This window comes from Phaethon aethereus (assembly GCF_964289735.1).
Source record: "Phaethon aethereus genome assembly, chromosome: 9".
NCBI lineage: Eukaryota > Metazoa > Chordata > Aves > Phaethontiformes > Phaethontidae > Phaethon > Phaethon aethereus.
The window spans coordinates 17,622,287-17,634,824 of record NC_138585.1 but is presented as its reverse complement, the minus strand read 5'-3'; the positions used below and the strand labels follow the sequence as shown (position 1 = coordinate 17,634,824).

General features: G+C 42.1%; 1 protein-coding gene across 1 annotated transcript in view; it reads right to left on the bottom strand.

Moving 5' to 3' along the window:
* Positions 1 to 12,538, bottom strand: part of PSMD1 (proteasome 26S subunit, non-ATPase 1) — a gene marked incomplete at its 5' end in the record, with an annotated part of 76,500 nt that overhangs the window by 63,381 nt on the left and 581 nt on the right. The window contains 9 exons of the mRNA XM_082003463.1: positions 709 to 837; positions 3,565 to 3,625; positions 5,017 to 5,243; positions 6,060 to 6,203; positions 7,541 to 7,746; positions 8,666 to 8,835; positions 9,076 to 9,149; positions 10,223 to 10,266; positions 11,315 to 11,419. Of these exons, the coding sequence (XP_081859589.1) occupies positions 709 to 837; positions 3,565 to 3,625; positions 5,017 to 5,243; positions 6,060 to 6,203; positions 7,541 to 7,746; positions 8,666 to 8,835; positions 9,076 to 9,149; positions 10,223 to 10,266; positions 11,315 to 11,419 (1,160 nt within the window). The remainder of the gene's footprint in view (positions 1 to 708; positions 838 to 3,564; positions 3,626 to 5,016; positions 5,244 to 6,059; positions 6,204 to 7,540; positions 7,747 to 8,665; positions 8,836 to 9,075; positions 9,150 to 10,222; positions 10,267 to 11,314; positions 11,420 to 12,538) is intronic.

Below are 12,538 nucleotides of genomic sequence, written 5' to 3'. Positions count from 1 at the left end.
GTTTCTAATAATCAATTAGCTTAAGAGAGTCTAACTTAGCTTTTAAGATTTATTTGCCCACCCTTGAGTAACACTTTCCAAAACAAAACCAGTTACTCAATTCCCTAGCACTGCCTACATTACAATATCCAATTGATTTTGTCTTCAATGTGGAAATACTAGTCTCTGAGCACGTATCAGGATTTCTTTAGCCAAGCTGAAGGTGTGGTCTCACATAACACCTCAACTAAAATACCAACATACTGGGACCTACAGTCCTGGCTGACTCCCTCCAACCCCAACCAGCAGCATTTGCACTAGATCAGTCATGGAGCTGGAAAGTGAGTGCATTCATCTTACTGACCAGATGGAAAACAAAACCATCAAAAAAACAAGGCGGGGGGGGGAGGATTAGTTTCTATAAGCAATTGGCAAAAACAAACAAAAGAAAAAAATCAACACATTAATAGCAGCTTGTCATAGGTCATACCAGCTGTAAGTTGAAACGATATGATTACATGGCCTTCTGTAATCAGCTCTTCAGCCTCACAGGTTCAAGTTTTAAATGTTAATTTACCATGCCAAAAACATAGATTTGCATCCTCAAAACCCAGGGAGGCCATGCTAAAACATATGATGTTATAATAACATCAGCAAGCAACATGGTCAAAACAAACACAGGATTAATCAGATGAATCCAAGACAACTCTGTCTAACAAAGCCACTTACCTTTGTGTTTTTGAGGATCATGAGGTCTGTATTGTTGTTTCGTATTAAAAACTGCAGATGTAACTCAATGGCCATTTCCCCACTTAAAATTTTAATCATTTTTGAGATCTGGTCCTTAGGCTCTGGGTTCTTCACATACAAGCAGAAAGAAGAAAAAAACATGAGAACCCAGCTACAGCTCTGTTAAAATACAGTTCATGAGAAGCCACTCTCATACGTTCCCATCACCATACTCCAAAAAACTCCTGTCAGGTTTTGGGACTAAAAGGACATTGTTTCTGCCCTTGCTGCACAAGCCCAAACTTCACAGATAATCAAGTCCCCTTGTGCACAACAGTGCAGGTGGGAGGAGAAAGTCTTTAAAAAGAAATTTATTCTTTCTCTGAAAGCAGAACGATGTCACATGAGTGACATGATATTCTGCAAGCTGCTCTGCTTGGCCTTACAGATACGATGAGTCTCCTGCAAGACACAATCACTTTTATAAATGTGAACCTGTATTTCCATGGAAGTTTTAATGGAGAGGACCACAAAACCACAACACTTTGCATGACCCCACTGACCTGTATCACCATTCTTGTGAGCTAAAGGATTTAGAACAATGGCTAGTAGAGCTAGGAATCTCTTAATACATTCATCTTCCAGAGCTCTTTAAGAAAGCCTCCTTCTTCCCCACCACAGAAGAGTTTCCACAGTTTAAGACCCAACTAAAGTCCCTTTTGAGTAGGGTGCAGCTCTTTGCAGGGTACACTGTAGCTCTTTGTACTGGCATTGTTAGCTGGTCAGAGACCAGCCAAGCATGAGTAGTTCAGCCCTTAAACTAATCCCCTCAATTATTTCTTTGTAGTCAGCATTCTGAATTGTGGAAGATTAAGCTCAAGAACATTTCTGCCACAAAGATCATTTTTATGTACTTGTACCTTGGCACAATCAGCAATGCCAATGCAGCAGAAATTGATTCAAGACACCTTTCCTGCACAAAAGCACTGTTTACAGGTTCCTTGATGTGGCAAGAAACTCCACCATGTTGGGTTTTTTTCTCCTGTGGAATATAATTTCAAGAACACACTTCTGTTTGTCCTTGATTAATTAAAATGTCATCCTTTTTAAGTGATCTGCAAGAATATCTCTCAAAGATTCGCAAGCCTAGCTCACAAACATGCACCATGGGGAAAAATAAAAAAACCCCTCATCTCAAATTTTACTTTCCTCTTAGTACCATTTCCTTTCCTCAGCACTAGAAGCATCAGAATTGCATTAGCTGTTCTGCATGCTGAAATGCAATTGTATGTGCACGTCAGAAGTGAACTCACTTTCTCCAGTACTTGGGAAGAGAAACTAAACAGACAGATTCTAACCCACTGGCCCAGCAACATAGTCACCTTACTAGCCAGACACAACACCTTCCTCCTTCATGGAGAAGAAACTATGTTACGTGTATTGGGTTTGCATGGCAAGATTTTGATAGTGGAGGGGCTACGGGGATGGTTTCTGTGAGAAGCTGATAGAAGCTTCCTCCATGTCCAACAGAGCCAATGCCAGCCTGCTCCAAAACAGACCTGCCACTGGTCAAGGCCAAGCCTATCAGTGACAGTGGCAGCACCTCTGGGATAACTTATTTAAGAAGGGCGGAAAAAACCCCACATGACTGCAGCTGAAGAGAGGAGTGAGAGTATGTGAAAGAAACAGCTCTGCAAACAGCAAGGTCAGTGAAGAAGGAAAGTGAGGAGGTGCTCCAGGCACCAGAGCAGATATTCCCCTGCAGCCCATGGGAAGACTATGGTGAGGCAGGCTGTGCCCCTGCAGCCCATGGAGCTCCATGGTGGAGCAGATCTCCACCTGCAGCTTGTCGAGGACCCCACACTGGAGCAGGGGGATGCCCGAAGGAGGCTGTGACCCTGTGGGAAACCCGCACTGGAGCAGTCTGTTCCTGAAGGACTGCATTCTGTGGAAAAGACCCAGACTGAGGCAGTTCGTGAAGAACTATAGCCCATGGGAATGACTTGCATTGGAGAATTTCATGTGATGAACTGACCACAACCCCCATTCCTCATCCCCCTGCGCTGCTTGTGGGGAGGAGGTAGAGAATATCAGGAGTGAAGTTAAGCCTGAGAGGAAGGGAGGGGTAGGGGGAAGGTGTTTTTAAGATTTGGTTTTATTTCTCATTATCCTACTCTGATTCAATTAGTAATAAATTAATTAATTAAATTTCCCCAAGACAAGTCTGTTTTGCCCATGATGGTAATTAGTGAATGAGTTCTCCCTATCCTTCTGTCAACCCATGAGTCTTTCATTGTATTTTGTCTCCCCTGCCCAGCTGAGGACGGGAATGATAGAGCAGCTTTGGTGGGCACCTGGCATCCAACCAGCGTCAACCCACCACATTGTGTCAGCATCCCCTCCTGCAGAACAGCATCAGTTCTATCCAGAACTACAGCCAGATTTCAGAAGGTGGGGGGGAGGTGGAATAAAAAAAATAAATCAAGCTAATTCATCAGCTAAGGTTCTCAGCAGCAGCCAAATTTCAGGCCCTTTTTTCTGGAATTAGTTAATTATTCCAATATCAACAAAAAGCAAACATAAGCCAGATCCTTCTGTTTCTCCCCCCCTTATTTTGGATTAATTCCCAACAAAATCTACCCACTTCCCACTCTCATCCAGCTTTCAACATCTGAACTGCTGCACTTTCAGACTGTCAGATATTTGGTCCTCAGAGAGCATCTGTCACCTTCTCTCTAACCAAGACAGAAGTAGAACTCCATTCTTCAATAGCCACACCAATCTAACAACCCTGGAGATTCAAATAGAACACACTAAGAAAAACTAAGTAAGGCATATTTTGGAAATGACACTCACAATTTCTGCAGACTTCCCTGCACATGTGCTTCCTGGTTTCTCTTCGGCTTCCATAGCCTCACTGAAATAAAATAAAAATGAAACATGCAGCCCAGTTCATCACTCATAACTAGCCAAGCACTGTAATTGTAATTATGGCTAACACTGTCCTGAAAGAGTAGCCTGGGAGTTGGAGATGATGACTGGAAACAGGACTTTGACAGAACAAGGGCTGACTACCTGGAGGTCACAGCTGAGAAGCAAACTCCTCCCCAATTCAGTTTTCAAGGAGCTTGAAGACAAAGGCCTGGAAAACCCTACCCTCTTAATCCATCTAGAGGGATTTAAGAAAAAAAAAAAAAAAAGAGATGCTTGTAGGGAATGAACAGGCAGAGACAGGTGAGAAAACAAGGTCAACAACTCAGCAGCAAGGATAATTATATCCTCATCCAGAAGACTTGAGCCCATCACTATCAGGATTGATGCCAGAGTGTTCAAATGGAAACAAAAGCTATTAAGCTGTTAGCACCTTGTGCTTGCTTCACAGCCTGGCTTACAAATTATTCTGTGCCATTCCTTTTATTTCACTGGAAAAGAAGAGAGGAGAATGCCCATATCACTGATCAAAAGCATTTCGACCCAGTTTTTCCGAGCTGCATAAGCCCTTATATTTAACCAGCCTTGATCTAAGCAGCATTCTCCATCGCACACTATGAAAGACAGAGCAGGGATCAGGTTGTGTACAGACACGACAGCTCTGGCAATTAAAGAGCAGTGGGAGCAAAAACTTCTTCCACACGGGCCCTGAGCTGGGCAGCAGCCTTAGCCTGGATTAGCCAATCCTCTAAAAACAGAGGTTTAAAGCAAAACTATTTATGTCAGTTACCTGTAAGCCATCAAAAGTAAAAATAAAGAAGATCAAGTGCCAACTTTGGTTTTCTTAACAGAAGCTTCCTGTAGCTAAGATCCAGTGATGTTATCACTGAACAAGTTTTAAATGTCAGAACTTCAACAAAACTCAGACTAGATTTGAACTAGCTCTTTTCAACTGCAAGCACAAAAGGGTCTATAACACTACAGTACCATCTGAGCTCACTCTTCCCACAAGCAGGTAGCAGACCACAAGCTACAATATGAAACCAAATTTGCACATAGCTGCGATGAGCTTTTTGCTTGAACACTCCCCTTTCTTAGCTTTATCAGTTGCAGCAAAGACCACAAAACATCAGAGTGCTCCCGAGCAATTCACACTATAGCTTAATGAATTACTGCTCATTAGCTAAGCCACAGTAACTGCACAGGAAAATGCATTCTTTCAAACAGTGGATTCTGGCAATATACAATTTTGACCTCAGCAAATAGCATGTCTTGTCTATTACCCTGACTTAAATGAAGGGCACTAACTCAATTGCTTGTAATGGGGCATCCACACAGAGAACGGGAGGCTCCATCAGAGCAGGACTGTAACCCCACCTGTCCTTCTCTGATCCAGGGACGGTGCCAGTGTTGGTGGATCCAGGTACAGAGGCAATGGGAGTGCCAACTGTGCGGAGATTCTGGATCACAGAAGACAAGAACTGCTGGCTAGCACTTTCGTACAGATCAAAACAAATTTGGTAGGCCATGAGAAGGTTATCTTCCTTCACCAGTTTTTCCAAGATGTCACTCACAGCCTGTGGGTCATCCAGGAATATCAGGCACTGAGCAGGAGGAAGGCAAGAACAAGAAAAAAAAAAATATTATCAGAAGACATTATATAGTTCAGAATGAAAAACCAACACTACTCGAGGTCACACCCCTTTTCCCCTATCCCTTCATCTGCTGCTTCCACAAAACACCCCTTCAAAGAAAGAAAAACTCTCCCTCTCTCATAAGGGATATATGAGCCTTTGAAGAGTTTTCATAGGTCAGTTTAAAAATGAGATCAAAGTATTACAAATTCAAGACACAACATTCAAGCCTTCCTATTTCTGCAGCTTTATCTTTGGAAGCTAACAATGTTGTCCTACTAAACACAGAAATTTCAAAAGCACATTAAAGAAGCATCAGTCTCAACTTAAACAGAACAGGCCTAACACTCCTGCATCACATGAACATGACATACCAAGACCAGCAAAGGCCTGAGAACATCTGAGTAACTTCATAACAGATTGTCTAAACACTTTCAGACAATGGCTTACCAAAAAACAAAGCACTGTAAATGTTCTTCTGACGAATAAATAAAATTCCAAGCTGTGAACCCTACCACCTGATACTCCCTACATAGACTTGAAATATTCTGTCAGTTATCTACGTCCCCAAACCGCCTTTGAACATGTTTGTTTCTCAATAAATTGACCAAATGTGCAATATTTGCATCTCTTTTTCAAGTTGATCTCACTTTGATACGTATTTGAAGCACGCAACTATGAAAGGATATTTAACCGAATAAAAAAATAGATCAGGTAGATGTCAAGTCAAACACATCTGAAGAAGAGTAACTTTTGATTCATCTTGAAACACCACCAGAGGTTTACCTGGCACACATTGATGAAGTCTGGTTTCTCCAGATTCATGTAGATTTTAACTAGAACTCTCAAGACTTTATTACGGAACTGTTTATTCTGCATCAAAGACATACAGAGCTTCAAGCTGTAGGCGAGCATCCCAGGAACATCATTCTGAAATTAAATTCAGGGATATCAACTGTGGGTTTGGAATCACAAACAGGATTTAGAAATTATAGAGCCACCTCCTTTTCACTTTAAAAAGCAGAGCAAAAGACACGCATGTATAAACCTTCCCAGTTTCATTTCCCATTTTCAGAAAAGCTTATATGCAGGTGTATTGCAGTTTAAAGAAAAATACTACCAAAAACGTACGGGACCAGTATCTAATTCAGTATTTAAAACATACAAAAGATTCATTTAAAAGTTCAATACCTATTTCCCCTTTTTCACCTTTCTTGTTCAAATACTCATGCTCAAATGCAGTGAAATTCACTGCACTAACATAATATGTCAGCAAAACAAACAATGCATCAAGAAAAGATCCCCAACATGCCTATCTCTTGCTAGAGACTGAGAAACAGATTCAGTTACTAAACTTCAGAAAGGTAATTTAAAACGAGGTATTTATAATGGGCAATTAAGTAAATAAATGCAAGGACAGCAAACAGAACAGAGAAAGCAAGATGGATGCTTTATGATTATTACTCCCATATACAGAAATGGCAGACATCCAAAAATATGGGAAAGCTACATACTGTAAAGTGGTAAAATTGAAAGGATTTAAACCATGCATCTGACATAGGATTGAGATACTGCAGCATAACAAGATTACACACAACCCCTGAGCTGCTGCAAACAACTACTGGCACACTTCTCTTACCACCATTACTAGCTAACATGACTTACCTTAAACCTTCAGTGAAAGATGTTCAAGCCAGACTGTACTGCCTTGCAGTCAGGGCAGGCTAAGACTGCACACAGCCACTTACTGAAAATTAAGAGTAGCTCACCCAACTACTGGATTGTTTTGTTTTGTCTTACCTGCCATAGATAAATCACTTACCTAACCCTAAGGATCCCTTCCCACAGTGAATTACAGGAGATGACAGGCACAAGAAAATAAAAGAGCTGTTCTTGCATTATGCCAGACCTAAGGTCAGCCTAGGCCAGTATCATATCTGCTAGTAGCTGGCAGGGAATACCTAAAGAGGGCACATAGCCAGGCTTCCTAGAAATATTCCCCCAGCAACTTGCCACTCAGGGAATTCTTAAAGGTGGGCGTCTCGCTACACTTGATAGCCCTGCGTGATAGGGATAGCCTTCCATAAACATGTTGAACCAAACACTCCCGCATCTGTTCACCCTTTGCATAAACTCATGTCCCTCAGTTCCATCTTTTATTCTGTTCATACAAAAACAGTTCCATAGCAACATTGATCCTGCACTTCACTTCTGGATCCACATCTGGAAGAGACTAGCTACACGGACCTCTTGTCTCTTGCACATACCGATTCGAGGATGGTTTTCTCAAAGATGTCCAGCCTGCGTGTCTCTAGAGCAATGCCAATGGCCTGCTTGTACTTGTGGTCATCCAAGCACCGCTGGAACATTTTGTTCACTATTCCTTCTAGCCTTTCATCAACAGGTTTCTTCTCCCCTTCTGGCAGCTCTGCATTCTCCACACACTGCTTGGTATAGTGGTCAATACATTTTGCTGAAAAGATATTGAACAAATATGGCAGGGGGGAGGTCAACTTCCTAGATGTTTGCAGGTTTTTTTATAGATGAAGATACCTGAAGATACCTGAGACCAGATGTGTCTGTGCATATACACATTCTATCTGCAAATATTATTATTATTATTATTATTTCCAAAGTTATGCTGAAATTGATAACAACATTAGCACACAAATGAGAGAAAGAACAATAAACAGCCAAAGCAATTTTCCTATTAGGAACTCACAATAGAATAAGGGTTAAGAATAGGAAAAAAAAATGCCGAAACTCCTAAGTCAGTTCCATTACAGAATCAAGCACAAATAAACTGGGTAAAATTAGCTGCATCATCAGTTTAAATGAATACAAGGAGAGGAAGAGCATCCAGAGAAGGGCCGCAAAAACGATCAGAGAGGTGGAACACCTCTGCTATGAGGAAACGCTGAGAGAGTTGGGGTTGTTCAGCCTGGAGAAGAGAAGGCTCCAGGGAGACCTTATGGCAGCCTTTCAGTACTTAAAGATGGGGACAGACTTTTTACCATGGCCTATAGCAATAGGACAAGGGGTAACGGTTTTAAACTAAAAGAGAGTAGATTTAGACTAGATCTAAGGAAGAAATTTTTCACAATGAGGGTGGTGAAACACTGGAACAGGTTCCCCAGAGACATGGTAGATGCCCCATCCCTGGAAACATTCAAGGTCAGGTTGGATGGGGCTCTGAGCAACCTGCCCTAGTTGAAGATGTCCCTGCTCATTGCAGGGGGGTTGGACTAGATGATCTTTAATGGTCCCTTCCAACCCAAACTATTCTATGATGAAGAGGAATATGGAGAAAACCAGCTAAATCAATTAAAATCTCAAAATTACAGTAGTTTTGACAACACAAGAGCTTTTCTTTTGCAGCAACAGTTGTTTACCGATGATCGTCTCCACATATTCTGAGTTGTCATTGACATTGAAGAGGTCACCTGCTCCCAGGGCATAGTTCAGCGATTCCTCAAAAGCTCCCAGGTGGTAAAAAACTTTAGAAGCAACTAGAGCAGCAAACTGCCGGCTCCGAAAGCCCTCGTCTTCATAGAGAACTTCACTGCAAAGAAGAGAGAGAAGAGCATCAGCTCTGTGTGTTCAGTTCTCTTTAAGGCCACATTAGAGCTTGACCAAACTTGCATCTTTCGAACTACAGCTCCAACACTTATATTAGTGCTTTCCAGAAAATATGGAGCTAGATGCTGTACTAGCCAGTATCAAGAAACCAGAACTACATCCACTTCACATCTCATGTTCTTTTCAAGCAGCACACCCTGAGGTAATAAGTGTCTTCTCTTACATTTTATCCACTGACTCAGAGATCTCGGCCCAGAAGTCGTTGACAACAGCATTCAACTTGTGAAGAGCAAACTCCTACAAAAAATAATAAAAAGTTCTATTACATAAAAAAATGCATTTACTAGCTTTCCCCAGTAAAAATTAAGTACCACCTAAGACTGGTATCATAAACAGTGACTAATTTCAATAGCAAATTCTACTTTAAAAGATCTTTGCAAGCATTCACTAATCTTTGCAAGTCCTTTGCAAATAAAGGGCTGTTCATTTAACAGGTAAGATAACTCTGATTTTCCTTCCCATGGCCCCTCTGTGATGAACGACAGGCTAAAATGACTGATAGGTAAAATTCCTTAAAATACAACGTTTTCAAAGTCCTTGTGGCAACCTTTGTGCTGCACATAGAATTGGCCTGTGGTCTATGCCAGCCAACTCTATTTATTTGGACACAGTACTTTAGCAGATAAACAATATCCACACTAGAATCAGCCCACTTATAAACAGTTCAGAGCAAAAGCAGGGCTCATTGAGATCTAGCACCATCTATGTCTGTCTCCAAGCAAAACATTTAGAGGATTACCAATATTACAAGATGTACCTCCTCCTCCTAAAAGGGGCTGTGCTAACTGTCCGAGTAACTAGCGAGCATCATCAACACACCACCACTTCGAGTGTTTGGTGTTGTCCTATGGATTCATATACTCTGTGGACTGTAAAGTTTCTGTTGCTGTTTTCTTCTCCTACTCCTATTGTGATTCTTTTTTTCCCCAAGTGAAAACTGTAACTGTGATTTTGTTTTACATCACTTAAATTATGCTAAAAACTTGAGACGTTCTTCAGCTTCGAATTTTACATTGTCAGGATGCAGTCTCTGGAACACTTTTAAGTTACAAAGCCCCTTTATCATCAGAGAGCTGGAAACTTTGGTGAATAGAAATCTCAGTATGTGAAGCTACAGTTTGATCCATGTTCAAAACAAGGAAGTTTGCCACCTGTTGTCATGTTATTTAAGCCCTTCCTTTCAGCCTAGATACAATTTGGAGCCCACCTGTTGCTGTCCAAGTATTAATTATTGAGCTCCACTCATTTCTGATTTTAAGCTCTCAACATAATGCATTTGCTGTTATTTGCTCCCAGATGTATGAGCTTACCTTGAGCTGTGGCTCTTCTTCATCCAGAAGAGAGATAATTCCAGCTGTAAAACAAGATCATAGTCAGTTTTGGACTCGCTGTATTTCAAAAGTGAACATGTTATTTAGTTCAAAACCAACAGAACAGAAAAGAAGGCTGTCTCTGGAATGCTGGTTTGAAATCTTCAGTATTAAAATTCGAAGATCAGATGCAAGTTTGTATTAAACACGATATAAAATAGTTCAGCATTTATAACTGAAAGGTACACTGTTTATAAAAGATGATCCTTCTTAGAGGAAAACATTAGACAGGAACTCAGAGAATCTGGGTCTTAGTTCCAGCTCCATCACTAGTTTGCTGACTGTTTTCTAGCAAGTCACTTCCCACTTCCCCAAGGGGCATAAAGAAGCTCATGTCAAAACTTCCTAACTTTTTTCATGCCAAGGAAACAGGCCTCGTGGCTAAGATGTCACATCTCGCAGCTTTAGCAATATTTCTGACTCTGTCCCAGAACATTTGTACAAATAGCTACAGAAATATTGTTTGACTGACATAACTGAAAGAGAGATTCATAGTTTGGGGTGCTCCATCGGAAGAATGGTTATAGATGTCAGGCTGCAAGGATGCAACTGAAAGGCTTGCAACAGGATCTGATCAAAGCCCAACACAATTCACCTGCTTTTAATCTTTCATCTGTTGTATAGATTGATAACCTTTTGAAATCTAAATAAGACATCAAATTGGAAAGGCCAGTAAGCCTCTTGGAGGGCTTTGAAAAGATCTTAACAAATCTAAAAGGAGAACGTGCAGGTCAAAACTAAAATGTACAAATATAGAAAGGAATCTGAATAGTACAGTGGATTAAGATGAAACATGATCAAGAATATCATATGGCTGCAGTGGGAGGCAGAGAACCCAAACTGCATGCTGAGATGTGTACTTGAGAGCATTTCTTGGCAGGTATGAGGTAATCCTTCCCCCTGCTTGGCACCGACACACCTAAGCCAAATGGCTGCGTCCAGTGCTGAGCACTATGTTCTAAGAGTTATGAACAAACCACGGTGTTCAGAACTGAGCAATAAGAACAACAAGGTCTAACAAATGGGACTTACAAAGGTTGACGGGAGGTCTGTAACTGGTTAGTCTACGGAAATCTGGGAGGGTACAGAGTTCATACATGTACAGGGCAGCTGCCAGCAGAAAGAGAATAGTCTGATCTTTGTGTCAGAGATAACAGGAATAGTAAGACCAACTTTTTTTGGAGCTCCAAATAATGAGGTTTGATGATAAGAAAAGTTTTCTTACAGTAAGACAGTTACTCACTTTGCCAAGCAAGTTTATAGAATGTCCATTATAAGAGATTTTTTAAAACCAGGATAGACCCACGTCTGTCAGTAACAAGAACTGCAGGAGCACTGATGTGGCCCTTAGGCAAGGAAGGCAGGTTCAGCAGCCCACCACACAGCACTCCTTCCAGCTGTTTTCTGCACCTCTACTCCAAATGTATGATTCTTTTTTTTAAATAAGCTCCTGCATTTACCTGATCTATCAGGAAGAAGCAATCTCACTCCTATTCAACATACCATTTCTACCTTTTTAAAATCCCTGTGAAATGTATTCCTACTTCTCCTCAATTAAAATAAGACTTACACATAAAACAAAGGGTTCAGAAAGAGAAAGCTACTCACAGACTATTATCCTCTGCGCTGTTTCTCTCACAAAGTCACAACCAGTCACATATTAATTTCTGGCCTGAGTACTTTTGGAAATACTTCCCGTATTTTCTTACGCTACAAAGTTCTCAGTAGATCCAGAAACAGTGTTTTAACATATAAATTCTCATACACTTCATAAGCCTCAACTCTTTAGGCTGGCTCTTCCTCTGCAAGGCATTTGCATTTCTGATCCCTTCCAAAGTTCAAGTCCGCCTCCCCCCGTTTTCTCACTCCCTGTTGTGCCTCCTACAGACCCCCACTGCCCACCGCTTTCATACCGCCTCTGCGCCATTCACTCTAAGGGTGTGAAGACCTTCAGGTCACAACCGCGGCGCAGCAGCACCCCAGTGCTGGCCAGGGGGCTCGCAACGCCGCCACAGTGCCCTCATACAGCACCGGCAGGAGGACGCGGCGCCGGGACAGGCGGGTGGGCAGCCGCCTCTGCCTCCCGCGCGTCCCCACCGAGCCCGACGGAGAGCCGGCCCCGCTCCGGCCGCCACAGCACCCAGGGGAGGGCGGGAGGCCGGCACGGGCGGGCACCGGGCATGGGGCAGCCCCCCCACCTCAGACTTAACGTGCCAGTTGTGGCGAGCCGCCGAGCACCGGGGCGGCCTTCCGCTC